The 16,747-nt window shown below is 38.9% G+C and overlaps 1 protein-coding gene across 1 annotated transcript; it reads left to right on the top strand.

Annotated features, from left to right (window-relative positions):
• Window positions 1–1,835: 1,835 nt before the first annotated feature.
• Window positions 1,836–16,584, top strand: LOC110371684 (14-3-3 protein epsilon). Its single transcript, XM_021328041.2, has 6 exons — window positions 1,836–2,022; window positions 5,497–5,660; window positions 11,334–11,489; window positions 12,149–12,307; window positions 14,668–14,857; window positions 14,998–16,584. Exons 1-6 carry the CDS (start codon window positions 1,959–1,961, stop codon window positions 15,051–15,053), a joined length of 789 nt encoding a protein of 262 aa, XP_021183716.1. The 5' UTR covers window positions 1,836–1,958; the 3' UTR covers window positions 15,054–16,584.
• Window positions 16,585–16,747: the final 163 nt, after the last annotated feature.

Raw genomic sequence — 16,747 nt, 5'->3', positions numbered from 1 at the left:
GTTAGCACAGTGATGGAATGTCAGACTTTTACTGAATAAAACCTATCATGTTCCTTCATAGGCTTTTTATGTAGGCGCGATAACTCTTTCGAACAATCCCGCAGGCCCTATGGTCCCGCAGGCTGATGGACAGGCCCCTCTTCTCCACTGGGCACTATGGGCAAGTGCCCAGGGCCCCGCGATCGAATGGGGCCCCCTAGTTCCTGCCAGATTAGATAGAGAGTCCTTAAAATATCCATAAAAATCACAGTACACAATACAGTGAATATTTCTAAGCTATTTAGGCGCTATTTGTAAGCGGAGGTGGAGGACTTTTGCGTCCCAAATGTCAAAAAATGTTGAGCTCGCTACGCTCGCAGCTGCTTCACTTTCTGGTCGCTTTTTTTAAACTTGTTTGAGTACTTTTGTGTTCCAAAACTCAAAAATTTCGCGCTCGCTGCGCTCGCGCCTTCTTCTCTTTACAATCCTTTTTTCAAATTTGTTTGGGTACTTTTGTGTTAAAAATGTCAAAAATTTCGCGCTCGCTGCGCTCGCGCTTTACACTTTAGCAGTGGTTTTCTTTGAGTTCTTTACATCGTCCCAAAAATCAAAATTTTTACAAAATTATCTTCGCTTTACAGCGCTTTTTTCAAACTTGTTTGGGTACTTTTGTGTTAATTCTGTATGATTTTACTACGTGATTATATTTTGTCGTTTTTTTTTTGGAAGGGAGTTGCTCAATAGGTAGCCCGCCCCGGGTGCTACCCGATGCTACGCCGCCGCTGGCGGAGAACGCTCCTTCTCCAAATTGAAACGAATAAAAAATGAATTAAGAAGTACAATGCTTCAAGAGAGATTAACTAGTTTGTCGCTGATGTCCATAGAATGTGATATTCTCAATACCTACCATAGATTTTGAAGAAGTGATTAATCATTTTGCTCGTCTTAAATCTAGAAGGGTGGTACCTTTGCAATCAACCTAGAGTTAATCTAAGGATTTTATGCTAAGCGAGTTATTTTTGTAGATTATTTTTTATATATCCTATTTTTTTAAAGTTTGTCTGAATAAAAATAAATTTAGGACCTTGTTTGTCTATTTTCTTTATATATTATCACTAAATAGTGTTTTCTCAAGGTCATAGGGGCCCCATGATCCTAATGTGCCCAGGGCCTCAAATAGTTTAAAGACGGCCCTGCTGATGGACCCAGCTGGGGACTCAACCAAAACTTCAAAAAAAGAAAATTCAAACCCAATCAAATTGATTTCAATTTATTTTGGCAAATAATAATGTTTTATTACAGTACCATTACACAATGTAGTATGAATAACAGAACTGTATCCTATTGATTTTAATGTATAAACAAGCGTAATGTTATGGAATAAGGTGAGTTAGGAAATTATATTTTGCAAGTGGAACACACTAAACTGTTATCGTTTTAATACAAGAAACCGTCTCATACCGATATTCAACATAAAATTTGACATTTGATTTAGATTGCCATTAAAGCTTCGGATTTAGTAAGATAGTAGTTTCTCTGAAATATATTTTGCTATAAAAACTGTGCATTAAGAATATTAAAATCAAACAATAAATTAAATGTTATTGCCCTAGAATTATTGAACTTTTATCTCAAGCTGCGTGATGCTTAAGTCTTTATTTAATGGCTATAATTGACGCGCACTGTATGTGTCTTCTGCAAGATAGTGACTTTTTGCTTTTATATGAATTTTCGTATTCGTATAGAAATTCGTTTTAATTGCCTTTTGAATTTTTTCTCACTACGTATCTGTGAAATGTTAGTAAATAATTTTGTGGACATGGCAAGAAGCATCTAGCGGAAGTTGCCATTTCTATGACGTCATGGGCGGAGTTTAGTTGAAGATCGAATTCGGATTCGGTTGGCGGGCGCGGCCATCTTGGTGAATTAGTGACCTGGCGATTCGGTTTTAGTTAGTGAAAAATCATTTGTCATCCACAATGTCGGAAAGGGAAGATAATGTGTATAAAGCTAAGTTAGCCGAGCAGGCTGAGCGCTATGACGGTAAGTACATATTTTCGTTGTATCTTCTATATTAGGCTGAAAAATCTATCGTATTTTCGCCGACAGTTGAAAGACGATTTGGTGATAGTTAGGAAAATTTCTAGATAAGACTAGCCGACAAGACCTCGTTTTGTTAGTTTTCGCAGAGAAACACGCCTAATACATTCAATTATATTACTATATCGGCGTACTAACAAATCAATGGCATTCGTTAGGCTTGGTCAGCGATCGATGCGTCATCCGCCGGTGGGATGTCCTTACGTTTTTTTACGCTGGTAAAATTCATGAAAATCTATGTAACCACTGTCAAAACCTTTGTAGCTAAGTAATACTCAATTTTATGTACGTTATACCTGATGTAATGGGGTGTTTCAATCGATACTTGTAGATTGGTGAGGAAAAAAGTCGTCTCCTTTTTTCCCGTCCAGGGGAAGTAAAATGCGATCGATGTCATTGGATTCGGTCATGCATGTCGTACCTTGGGGCAAATCACTTGATTAGACCTAGTAGAATGTTCTGGGTTTATTAGGCGGCGTAATTTTATGTCGCCTCCGATTTCACCTATTGTTCACGATTTAGTTGCACGGGAATCTTACTTAAGTACCTGAGAGTTCTTTACGTTATCGCGTTCATCTTTTTTGAATCGAGGCGGTCATTGTAAAGGTTATCACTGTGCTCCTTTGAAGTCCTGCTCGATATTTTACGCATTTTATCTGAGATGTGCAGTTCAATGACCTTTATTTGAATTATCATTGAAATATCCCAATTGATATCTTATCATGCCTGCTACTGACTTTAAGAAGGTTGAGTGACCCATTTTAGTAAATTTTGAAAAAATAAAATAATATTCCAAATCTAATTTATGTAATTTACCTAATTTAACCACTTATTGTGCTGTGACACATGAATAGATGAGTGTCATGGTAACTAATTTCAGGGAAATTATCAATAAGTCAGAAAATGACTCATGCACATATGATTTTGCTGGGTGAACTTACTCATTGGTGACTTGACTTGCATATCAATCTGTGTCAGAGGCTTCTATAGCTTAGAACTATGTTTCCATGACATAAAATGTAACTTATGATGTGCAATTAACTTAAAGGTTAACAGACCACACCCTTCTCTCAGGTGGAGTGATACAACATTTTAAAATTTCACCTTATGCAGTGAGTAAATAAATCAATAAGCCATTAGGCCAGCAACTGACACTATTAGCATTCTGAACATGAATAATAGAGCTATTAAAATACTGTAGTACTATTACCAAGCAGGCCACTTGTGAAGAGCTTACTCATGCTATGTAGTCATGAAAATCAAATATTGATTACCTCCATATTCATAGAAATGTGCTGCATAACCATACAAAAGGTAAAGGTATACTTAATTAACTGATCTAGCTCTACAATTTGGTTTGAAGTTAATTAAAAATGATAATTTTATGTTCATAGAGAACTGTTATAATAATGAGTGGCTTCATTCACAGCACATTTTCATAATGTTGCTAAGCAAGCTTGGCTTTTAATTACCACTTTCTATAGTGGTGAGGGTATGAATTATACTGAAATATAGTAAAAGCATCTGGTTTTGTTTGAAATACATTTCTTAAGTCCGATTTAACAGATTTTCCAAGCTTTAAATATACAGAATCAATAAAGTTCAAGTGGTAACAAATTCTGCTACTTAATTGCTAATTAAGCATAGTTCCAATTATAATGCTAATAAATTCTTAAGTAGTCAGTGGTTACACACTGTCAGGTTGTACACCTGTCTTAATTATATGCAAACACATTTTATTTAAAGTAGGGGAAGATTATACACAAGGGTGGACTTGAGTGTAACTATTCAATACAAAGCTGTTTGATAGTAGGGACCATTATCACTTGCATTTAACAAACGTTAAGTATGCTTTTATCAATACTTCCTGTCTGATTCACTGTAATCCGGAAAGTAGCGCGCATGCAAAGCGCGTTTTGCGACTTTGCAGATAAAGCTACGTGAAGGCCTTCCGAGCTTACGCAAGGCTCAGTCAATACGAGCCAGGTCACTCTTTTTATCGGGATCTCCATCTACAAAATGGAAATGGTCCGGTTCCGTGGCGCGTTCCATTTATTCAGTGTCAACAATTTTAGCGCACGCATACTAATTGCAATTTTTGCATAGAGGACGCCATTGCGCAAATGGCTGGTAAACATTAACAAATTAAAAGGATACAGACCTAAATAGGGGTGCCAAATGGATGGGGCGCAGCTGGCGTGGCCAGGTTCTTAAGATGGCGTATGCTCGGCCGCAAACATGTCCCTAAATATCATAACTTGGGACCTTTTTGTTTTACGATCACTCAGTGCCGCCTGAATAATATAACACCGCTCTGACGTTTTTGTTTGAGCAAGTACCTACAAAATCTAGGGTTTTTTTTTTATTACAGTAACCCTTCTTTATAATTCAAAGTAGTGAGTGAAAGGAAAAGGCGATGTATCAGCTGTGTCGCCGAGTTGAGGATAACCGCATGGGCCGCGCGGCGACGCTGGCACCTGTTAGATCGCAGGCTCTGCCGCGAACGATAAAATCGATTACTATGAACTCTGCACCATAGTGCTTGCGCTAAACCAGAATAAAAGCTTTACTCTCTCTTAAATGAAAAATGAGCTGTATGCGCACATTTCCGGGATGTCTGCAGTGCATGTTCTAATGCGCCAGTTATATTGCAGGACGATCGTAAACGTCAAAATTAAAGCACATGGTGAAACATGAGTTTGGCTCGCTACTCCGTCTGTGCGACGCCCATTCCCCCTCCCCTTGTACTAAGCACAGACTAAGTTCCCATCGATAAAAGAATAATTTTATCTAAGTCGTCCGACATTCCGAGATAGCGGAAAACTTAGTAAAGAATCGACATTTAAGTATTAAGGCTCACTGTCGTCAACTTATTTTTTCCGAATGGTTCAACAGTTTGAAACTTCTAAATGAGGCGTACTTGTGCTAATACTTTATCGATCCAGCTATGACTAACCTTTCGTCGCGGACAATTTTGCAGACCTCTCCTTTTATGAGTTACTCAAATGTCGACAATCTCATCGATTTGCCTTTGTTACGATTTTTGTATCAGTTTGAGTTATTTGAACAGGTTTTCAAAAATGCGCAATATAATCAGGCCTTGAAATAATTTACCAGATCAAGTAGCATCGCGGATCGTTTTTGCCAGTTAAGTTCAAAGAAGTTGCCGTTATAACTCCCAAGCACGTAATTGTTATTCACCTCTCAAAAATGTTAATAGCTTTCCGGTACCAATCCCTAATTGATTTTACTAAACAGCCATTCAGGTCAGACTCTTACATAAAGCTAACTTGGTTAAAAGGAAATACCTTTATTAATCTGAATTGTTCCTCGTACGAGTTTTTTTTAAAGCGTCTCTTCCAGAACGTTCCACGTGGTCTGCAACATGTACTGACATAGTTTCTCTCTGTATTCCAGAAATGGTGGAGGCGATGAAAAACGTAGCCTCACGCAACGTGTCCGACAATGAACTTACAGTGGAGGAGAGGAACCTACTCTCCGTCGCCTACAAAAATGTGATAGGTGCCCGCCGCGCCTCGTGGCGGATCATATCCTCCATCGAACAGAAGGAGGAAACCAAGGTAAGAACGCATAACGCATGCTCACAATTCCTAGTTACCGGTATCAAAAGTGCACTGCATGAAATTCCATTTTGACAGGTCCATTGCGCATGTACAAGTTTAAAAGCTCGTGCTCATAAAAAAAGTATGTCAAAGATTTAATCTTTAGAAACATAAAACAATTATAATATTCAAGATGAACCGTTGACGCACCGTCTGAAAAGTAACGATCGTGAGTTTGAGCGTATTTACGCGTCAATGTGACCGTCCCTTTACGTCTGGAGTGTATCGATTGGTGTGGGTGACGCGCATGTATTGCGACTCTGTGGCCGGGATGGGACGCGAGCTAGTTTTTCTAATGAATAGGCACCTATTATTATGACAACCTTTTGTAAATTGCCTTCAGCTGTTTGTGTTGAAACGAGACTGATTTATCTTTTGTTCGATGTACCATTGACAGAGTTGGTGATAAATTCAGAGATGAAGATTGATATTTGCCCTTATCAAAGCAAAGTCATGCTATTCTGATTGAATAACTTCAGTAGCGGAATAGAAAAGCAATTTGAAGTAAATCAATACGAACCCTGTTAGCTTTGAGTAGGTGTTAGTGTTTAACGTCTGTACGAAGGTCCCGGGTGATTGATGACATTAAAGCATCAAGGAGAGCTTTTACGTTCAGCAGCTATAAAATTGCTTTATGTACATTTATAGTAGTGTTCTTACACTTGATGCAATCAATTGGGGTTAACCTTGCACTTTTCACGGGTTCCGCACGAGCTACAGCTAATCATGATGGTTTTTTTCCCGTCGAGTGTATTGTCGCCGACACACATAGTTAGTGGTCTAGCCGGCGGGCCCGCCACGGTCCTATTTAGGTCTAAATGAGCTTCGCGGAATTCTTAGGCACGCCTATTTTCATCAAAAGGAACAAAATATTACAAGGCTCAATAAAGTGTCCCTTTTATGCTTCGGAATTTACAATCTGTACTTCCTATGAGGATTTGCTGTAGTTCATTATTCTTACGTATATTTTATTGTAGGATCTTAATAAAAAATGGCACCTTATTAGTATACTCGTGTGCATAACACTGCCATTGTTCGGCGGTCTTTGACAAATAGATTTGGGTGTTCTTTGTGTTCTAGTTTTTTGCCAGACAGTCTATTAAAAATATCGCAGGCTCTTCCTTTTTTTGCAACATCTCCAAAATTTTGAATGGTCTACGGAGCATCTGTATGGTCTGGTTATAATTTAGATAGATTGTGCTCCACGTGCTAACTAGACGTACGGAGCAGCGGTCTGGCGATGTATGCCAACTATATAGAAATAGCAGATCGTAAAACTAATGTACAGTCGAGGAGCGTTTCTCTGTCATGGCCAACTTTATGACCGCTCTCGACGGACATATTCTACCGAAACAGGAGTGACACACGTGCGCTTGCATTAATGTGACCACTGTTTGCAATCCAAGTAATCACACTTCGCTTTAACGCCGTTCTAATCACAGATCGCAATGCTACCAAATTAGAAACTCTCCCACATGGCAACAAATATTTTCACATGATGTCTCTTGCGCCCTTTCACGTGTGTCCCCGCTATGTCCTGGATGACGTCATCAGCTATGTCTTACTCATGCAATTAAAGGTTCAACGACCAGTGATAACTTTCGTAGTAACCTTGTTGGAGCTCGACCAAATTGTTCAGCTCACTGCTAATGGCAGAATAGGATATTATGTCTGTCTGACAACCCTATTGTTGCGGAAAAAAGTTGGCATGGAACCGCTTAGACTTCGTGCTCCAATTTTTTATGCGGTTGTCATGTATTGATTTCAAACGCTGAATTCAAGACGACTTCCAATGTCCAAAGTAAGGTCACTGGCATGACGCGTTATCTAGGGAAAACAGTCGTGTGATCAGCCCTGGACGAGTGAGTCATTTTCCTCATTACGACAGAATTCGGCGTCATTACCCGTCTGTTTTTGTGTCACCGTGTCGAAACTAGAAAGGAAAAGATTCTCGATAATTTTAAACACTTTTAGTTGAAAGGCATTTAGTTTATCTACTTGTTGATTCAGTTGCTTTTTAAAGTTCTTCAGGCTGTACATTTTCTGCTTCGTATTTAAAAGAATCATTTAATTTTCTGCTTTGAGAAAAAGGTCATTTAACATGATTCAAATTAATGTCGGACAGCAGTCTGTCAAATAGCAATGACCTGCGCGAGCTAATTGTAGCAATATATTTGTCATTTTACGCTCAATACTGAGTCAGAAGGTCATATGACACTGCAAACTGTCACCAACGCTAAAAATTATATTGCACTCAAGTTTTCATGTCTAAATGATGACGCTATATGGCTGGTAAGGTCATGCCCCTCATTTGCGTATCGATCGACGTTTCAAACTTGTGGGAATTTTATTCAATAACCTTTAGGGATTGTTCACACCAAACGTATAGTCCGCCGCTGACTGTGAGTATACTCACTGCCGACAATAGGCTATAGCGTACGATGCGCTACATCATCCTCCGAGCCTTTTTCCCAAACTATGTTGGGGTCGGCTTCCAGTCTAACCGGATGTAGCTGAGTACCAGTGCTTTACAAGGAGCGACTGCCCTGCCTGACCTCCTCAACCCAGTTACCCGGGCAACCCGATACCCCTTGGTTAGACTGGTGTCAGACTTACTGGCTTCTGACTACCCGTAACGACTGCCAAGGATGTTCAATGACAGCCGGGACCTACAGTTTAACGTGCCATCCGAAACACAGTCATTGGTGTCTAAGATATACTTAGAAAGTACATACAAACTTAGAAAAGATGCATTGGTACTTGCCTGACCTGGAATCGAACCCGCGCCCTCATACTCGAGAGGTTGGTTCTTTGCCCACTAGGCCACCACGACTTTTACGATGCGCTACATGTGTGAACAAAAGAATAGGCTCTTTTAGGTTCACACTAGATGCGTACGCTGAGCGGCTGACTATTCTACACATAAAAGGGCTCGGTGTTTGAAGTTGCTTGTAGTATTTTATAAACGATAAAACTAGCGTAATTTCTTTTTTTCAAATCAAACGTTTTACTGATATTTCAATTAAATGATGCGCATTCAGATAGTTGCCATTTGCGAAGCTCTAGAGGAAGACGAAAATAATAAAAAGAAGAGATTGTGGGTACATCCCTTAAATTTGAAGAGATGTTTTCTTGGTCAATTTCATACTTTATATTTCGAATATAGACTTTATCCAAATAAGTTCAAGAAATATTTTCGTATGATAGTAAAATATTCGATGAGGTACTATACGTTTAAGCTTATATAAATTATAAAAGGGACCCTAATTATCGACGTGCTGTACCGAGGCGCGGCGGTGCGTACGCGGCGGAGCGGCGCTATTCGGCAACTGCGTCCGCGTAGCCAATCCGCGTCCGCCGTGCATAGTCGCGTAGTAAAATAATCGGCCACTGAGAGTCAGCTACAACAGACGACGTAACAGCGTATAGTCGGTTCGGTGTGAACGACAATTTCAATATATATGAAAAAGCAATAAACTGCGTAACGCGCGCTCACAGTCAGCGGCCGACAATACGTTTGGTCTGAACGATGCCTTATGGTGAGCTTAATGGCTAGTTTTTGTTTAAGCAAAAAAGATGCAGTCTCGCTACAGTTTTCTAGAATTAAGTTTTTCTGGCCGTGGCCGCCGAGAAATCTGAACGGACAAAAAGGCATTGAATCTGCATCATTCATTTTTTGCCAGACAAAAACTGGCTGCATTCCTTTAACGGACTACTAGCTATACCAAATAACGATCGAAACTGTAAAATGTACAATGTGTAATAAAACGTCATTTTGTATTCATATCTCCACTATAAACTTTCCATTATTATATTCTGACACGGAATCACGTAACCTGCATACAACTTGGTACAAAGTGGCATACGTTTGAAAGTCAACGTCATATTAAATCGATTGATGCCCAAGTTACGACATTGAAGTGTTAATAGCTGTAATGAAGCACGCGGTTTGCCACCAAACCGTAATCAATAGCTAATTGGTTTATGCTATGCATTTTACATACATTATCAATATCGGTAATCGTATCTAAAGCTTCCATTTCTGGAGCACACCTGGCCTCCCAGCTCGCAGCATAATGTTACATAATAAGTTTCACGGACGCTGCGATTTTTCAAGACTATTGATCAAATACGTCAAATGCACCGGAGCTTTCTTGGAAGAGATACATCATTCTCGGCTATATAAAACTTTCTCTTGCTGCAGACGTTCGCAAAAACTAAAATAAAATGTTATAGCACTAATAAGAAACGTGCATCTTTCACACATAAAATGTTATAGCAATAAATGCAGAGAGGCGAACTTGCTGCACCTAAATGTCTTGATAAACTCGTTAGCTTTTACAGTTTGGTTAAACTACAGACGAATTTACCGTAGCATGTCGTAGACTGGCGTAGCTTTCAGTAACGGTGTAGGATTCCGTTTGTCAGTGAAATTGGATCATTCGACAAGGTTTTGTTTTTTTGGTTGTTGTTTAAAATGTACAAAAGTGCATCGGTTTTCCCAAATTGTCGTGGTATAGCGGCACTTGTGGGTGTAGGTTGGGTAAACTCTGATAAAAGGATGTATTGTGTAATGGGCGTGGCGCGGCACACATACGTCAACTAACCACAAGTCATTTTTATTATCTTAACGAGAATACAAGTCGGCAGCGTAGGTGTAAACGATAATGCGGTTAGCTTTCTGAAAATAATTATTCATGAACTTGATATAATTATTCCTGTAGGATTTTGTAGACGTATTTCTCATGTAACAAAGGTTGACATAACTGTGTTAGCTCCCTGTGGAAGGACAAGCCTATTGAAAACATAATACCATTATCATAATAAAGTAAATTACATAATACTAATTAATCTAGACTTACAGCAGTTCCAGGCTTTACCTGAACAACAATAGTCAAAAAGTTATTTCATTGTTTAAAAAAACGGGTATTATTTCAACATGATGTCGAATGACTTGATACAGGTTTCTTTACATTCGGAACCATAAATTAGAATCTTGATGAAAAGCTACAACAAACTGGTTTAAAAAAAAAATACATCTATAACCCATTAATAAATGTGGACCAGCTAATCAACCTTCGCTTCGTATTGGATTTTAAATGCATACTCCATCTGAATTTGGTGTTGTATTGATAAAATTATGACGTACATGACGCTTATCATTTCGCGGTGCATTATGTGTGATCATGACATTTAAAACAAAGCTTAACGGTTTATGGCCTCACGCATAGATAGGTACGCAATATGGACCAAAATTAACGCAAAGCTAAACCAATGACAGTCAATAAGAATCCTTAGGAGGTTCCTGAATTGAAAGTCTGTCAGGGCCGAAGCCTGCAGGGGCTGCGAGATTGTTTGAAAGAGTTACCGCGGCATTGGTACACAGGGCTTCAGAAGGAACAAAGCTGCGTTTTAGTCAATAAAAGTCTGACACGCCCTTCCGCTGCACCCTGCTCTGAAAAGGGGAGTCCCAGAAATTAAGGCATGCAAGGGGAATAACTCCTTGGTTCGAACTGTTATCGCGTCTCCGTAGCATTCATTCTGAACTATTTTCCTCTCTGAGAGACGCCTATGTCTACCAATTTTACTTTAATATGTATTTGTGTTACAAGTTTACCTTATTTGTTGCAGGGGGCGGAAGACAAGCTTAACATGATCAGGGCGTACCGCAGCCAGGTAGAGAAGGAGCTCCGCGACATCTGCTCAGACATCCTCGGCGTCCTGGACAAACACCTCATACCCAGCTCACAGACCGGCGAGTCCAAAGTCTTCTATTACAAAATGAAGGTAAGAACACCACCACGAATATTGATCTAGCTTTCACTATAGCTTCCCTTGGTCTGAGACTTACAAAAACTGGCATTATTCAGAATGGTGTCAGTACATGATAAATTCAGGGCTAAATTCCTTTGAAGCGTTAAATTCTTTGTTTAAACAGGGTAAGCTGTTAATCCACAGCTTAACCAAGTAATAAAGCCATGGAAAAGGTCTTGAGTTTTATCAAGGGGGGAACAAAACACTTTTAATAAGCAAAGCTAATAAACAGGACAGGTTTTCAAAAAAGGCTATTTACAAAATATTACGTGTTCAAACTTATTTGTGTCCCGATGACGTAAATGCGGCGACGAATTTTCGTAATGGCCCCAAACAATAGTAATGGTCTCGTAAGAATCGAGCAATGACGCACTCGTCAGGAAAAGGGTTTTTATGTGTGGTTTTTGGTTACAATTGAACTTGACAATTTACTTTGTTAAGTGTCACAATCTTGACGACAACTGCTGAAAACTTGTGAACATCGAAGAACAAATCCTATTTACAGTATTTACAATAATTTAGAGTTGCATTCGCTACACCTTACTAAATGATCTAGGGATTATTTAACCCTATATTTGCTTATATTGTCTCAAATGTTCGTGTGAAGCTAACGTATGTGTTGTGTACTCCAGGGCGACTACCACCGATACCTGGCCGAGTTCGCGACCGGCAACGACCGCAAGGAGGCGGCCGAGAACTCGCTGGTCGCGTACAAGGCCGCCTCCGACATCGCCATGACGGAACTGCCCCCAACCCACCCCATACGTCTCGGCCTCGCGCTTAACTTCTCAGTAAGTACACATACTTGTTATCTTGCCTATATATAGTAATCAGCAACAAGGAGAAGGCATTGGTTTGACTGGAGCCCAATTTTGTATGGTGTGCCACATCAAGATGGCTTTAAAATAGATAAGATTTTTCAAATTGTAAAGCTATTGTTTCTATATGAAAATTAAGGAATCGAGACATCAATTCTACATCGTAAATCTTTTTGAAGTAATTTCCAACCCAGGACTAAAAATAAACTGAAAAACCTTGAGTGGTAACATAACCGTGAAAGAATAGCTGTAACATTACCGATCCTGACCCGAGCAAGGCGTTACATTGTAGTCTGTAAGGAGTCAGAGCGCATAGCTGTCGGGTGACGCGGGCGCATATACGAGCATGTTTACTCAGTTAATCACGCGCCACGTCAGCCGCTGTGATGTCACGATACTATTAACTTACTTGACAACCACTAAATAGGCGGGATTACTAGATACTGGAGAAATTTATAATATTTTCCATTGAAAATTTCAGACATTGTAAAGATAAATTTTGCCACGTAAAGAGATAATCTCTGGTACATTAGACCTGAGAAAGTTCAAGACTAGCGGCTTATAGTTTACAGACATTATAACAGTTTAGTATTTAATCATCAATAACGGGATTAGCCGCGCTTAGTCACACTTTAAGCTAATCTTGAGAACTTAGATTTAAGGTAATTATATTTTAGAAAAGTTATTCGTGGTTATAAATCCAAATAGCCAAAGTACCTAAATAATGTGGTACATACATGCGAAGATAAAATTTGCATGTCTGTAGTAAATCGTCAGCATTATTATCAGTAGTTTTGACATAATTCTCTATAGAATTGCTCGTAAATACGTAATAAAGACGCAACTGACGACTTTATGCGGTTGTTACGGTGTAATAGTACATGTCTACTGAGAACAAAGGCACGCTTACAGTAGCTATCGATTTGGGGACATGAAACTACCAATTTTACCGTCCCGCCTAGATAATCCAGTTCATCCAAATAGACGTTAAGCTGTGACTTGCACAGGCATTAAAGATACGAAAATTTAATCCATCTAACACTTAACATTGCTATGAAGAAGCCTGAAGCAGACTAAAGCTATTGAAATATAAACATAGAACTCCTTTGTGTTAAATGTCCTTTAATTTATTCATCATAATTATATTTGTGATATCATTTGTCTCATTTATATGATAGCCAGATATTTGACAGCTAACGACTGATTGTTTGTCGTCTACTACATTATTATTTATTATCTCTACGCGTAATTGTGAATGCGTGCGTAAACTTACTGTTACTGTTTTCGCGAAGTCCTTCCCAAGGTAAAGCGTTCCTCGTGGACATGCTTTACATTAGTATACAGAATGGAAATAATACGCGCCACTGAATTAATGAGCATTCAATTTATTGACGGCCTTCAAATAATATATGTATTTATGTATCATACGTGGTTTTCTCCGAACTGTGTGAAACTAAGCAGTCGACTATAAGCCGCTTCGCACGGTGACGTAATAGAATTGTAATATGCGAGATAAAGGACTGCTGTGACTATTTTAGGATCTGATTAAAACATGTTTTCCCTTTAAATTAGCGCTGTGAGCGTAAACAGGCTAATAAGGTCATACCATACCGAAGTAGACTAGATAATTAAAAAGTCTGTTACATAATAGAATAGCATTGTATCAATGAATAAATTGATATAATATGATAATTAACGTTTATCTGGACTAATTTCTTATGTATTGACTCGTTATAACCCCGATAACGAGCTGCAGTCCGATAATGAATTGCATATGAAAAGCCGATTTTAAATTTGACCGTTGTATAAATTATTTGAGAGCGTTGTCGCCGCCGGCGGTATCAATAATCCGTTGGTTGTCGCGTCACGCGATAACTTATCTCGTATTTATCTAGCCAACCGCGCGAGTTCAAGGTCGACTCACATTCCTAATATTCAAGAATTTTAAATAGTTTTATAATATGTTGGCCGTTACATTCAACCTGACACTATCTCATACTTGATGTAATAACTTCACTTGGGGGGCAACACGTGATCGGAAAGTGTTACAATAAACATTAAATCACTGTTATATTTAGATGATAATGACGGTGCTGATAAATAACACTTATTATTTAGAATGTTTGCCATGTAATTAGCATTACATGAGGAAAATGACTTGATTACCTGACGATGAGAGATTTTCCATTAGATTTATGAGATTTAAATCGTTAGTTTGTTTTAATGAATATTATTACATATTACCTATTCTATTCTTAGCAAGTAATAGCAACTCTTAGATATTATTATAACGTTAACATAGTAATGAGTAATAACACGTTTGTTTTGCGCAGGTATTCTATTACGAAATCCTGAACAGTCCGGACCGCGCGTGTCGGCTGGCGAAGGCGGCGTTCGACGACGCCATCGCCGAGCTCGACACGCTGTCGGAGGAGAGCTACAAGGACTCCACGCTCATCATGCAGCTGCTGCGGGACAACCTCACGCTGTGGACCTCCGACATGCAGGGCGACGGCGAGTCCGGTCAGTAGCTCTCATACTAACAGCAGGGTATATCATTATATACCCCCTTTACTCTTTACCTTAAATGATATAATGTAACACAATAATCAATATTCTTTGTTGGAATGACTTTGTCTAACGTTGTGCTTATCGCATTTCAGGTGAAACGGAACAAAAGGAACAGCCGCAGGATGTGGAAGATCAGGATGTGTCGTAATACTTTTTAACATTCTATTTAAATATAATAAAAAAAATAACTATAGTATCACGTAAGACCCAGCCCCCAATGACAACCGGTTGTATGGTACTCCTCCACACATCTCGCCCCCCGACGTAAATTGTCAGTTCTAGCCCGATGTACTCACTATTGTATACATGATAACGTTTCGTTTATGTATCGTGGCAAATTATCTACCAGTTATATACATTCATGTACTTCTTTTGATATATTTGTTTTCAATTACGAAAAAAAAATAATGTTTAAGAAAAACGTACTTTGGTATTGCATTTTAACTGTATGTTGTATGATGTATTTTCATAACTGTAACCAGTCGATGATCTCTCGCCTAGAGCACTGCGTCTAGCTCACTTCCGACTTCCGTGCGGCTACTTCTTAACGTGGGAATTGTAAATTTTCTAAGTATTTTATACCGTGTGTAAAATTAATGTATTTAAAAACTCTGTTGATACTTGAAACAAGCACCGTAGCGTCGAGGATGTTTAATGAGATATACAAACAATATAACGATATAATAGTTGATACATTAGCGAGTTGCGTATCGATAGTTTACTTTGTAATCGCATCTCCGTGTTGATTCGGTCTGCACAAATAGTAGTTTTATACAATGGACGTTTAATCTCGTGGCTAGGTTGTTGTTGAGACTGTCGCTAGTGCTAGGCAGTCTGCAGGCCGGCCAGTCTTCCGCGCCCTCGCTGCATTTGTATACATTTGAATCATTTATTGATATATTTTAAACGATAAACGTAACATTATTAGGGTGGTAATGAGTAGTAACTTGCAATATTTAGCTAAGTGATAGCGGCGTCACCCAGTCGGTGTTTGTGTATCTATCGTATGTATCGTACATGTATGTATTTATTGCAAACGGATAAGTTGTGTAACTGTGACTACTGTGTAGTACACTCGCGAGTCCTCACTCCGTGCTGAGCTTACATACAGAACACGTGTCGGTGTACCCGCGCTTCCTTCGTATTACAACATTTGGAGTATTCACATTTGAATTGCTTTAATTACTTACGAGTATTGTGATAGAGATTTTGTATATTTTAATTTATTTTTTTTAATTTCGCAAGTTCTCGAAAATTGCTGTAGCGCTACATCTCTTACGATTTACAGGACAAACAGTAGTTCTAAAAGTTGTGCTAGGTTAAGGTAATGCACTTGGGGAAATTATTTATTTGATGGTTGTCGCGGCGGCCGTGACCGCGACTGATGCTACTCGAAGACATTCCATCTTCACGATACCTGTTAACTATATCTGGCCGATGTTCGCTGAACTCCAAATTGTAGTGTGGCATAGCGGCGTGGAGCAAGTGCGTGCCCGAGTAAGATATTAGCGTTATTTTTATTTGAATTTGTAATATTGCATATATTTTGTTAATTTATCCACAAAAATACTAATGCAATTAGCCTTAGTGTTATGCAATATTGATTTATGTCCTACCAACTACATGGAAATTTATTGTAAATGACAGTGTAAATCTAATAATAAAAATTCAAAAGTCCATATTTTGGTTTTATTCATTTTATTTTCATTCCCAACATTTTATTTCATTTTTGTTTTTAGGGTTCCGTACCCAAAGGGTAAAACATGACCCTATTGTTTTCGCTCCTCTGACTGTCCGTCCGTCTGTCACCGTGTCGTCCGTGTATCTCATGAACCGTGATAC

The sequence above is a fragment of the Helicoverpa armigera genome, chromosome 22, assembly GCF_030705265.1.
Source record: "Helicoverpa armigera isolate CAAS_96S chromosome 22, ASM3070526v1, whole genome shotgun sequence".
Lineage (NCBI taxonomy): Eukaryota > Metazoa > Arthropoda > Insecta > Lepidoptera > Noctuidae > Helicoverpa > Helicoverpa armigera.
This window is presented reverse-complemented; position numbering and strand designations above follow the sequence as displayed.

Excerpts from the sequence above, each read along its gene's own strand:
- LOC110371684 (XM_021328041.2), top strand. The coding sequence starts at position 1,959 with ATGTCGGAAAGGGAAGATAATGTGTATAAAGCTAAGTTAGCCGAGCAG. Across the intron at positions 11,490-12,148 it reads TCTTCTATTACAAAATGAAG|GGCGACTACCACCGATACCT; the intron begins GTAAGAACACCA and ends TGTGTACTCCAG. Across the intron at positions 14,858-14,997 it reads GCAGGGCGACGGCGAGTCCG|GTGAAACGGAACAAAAGGAA; the intron begins GTCAGTAGCTCT and ends ATCGCATTTCAG.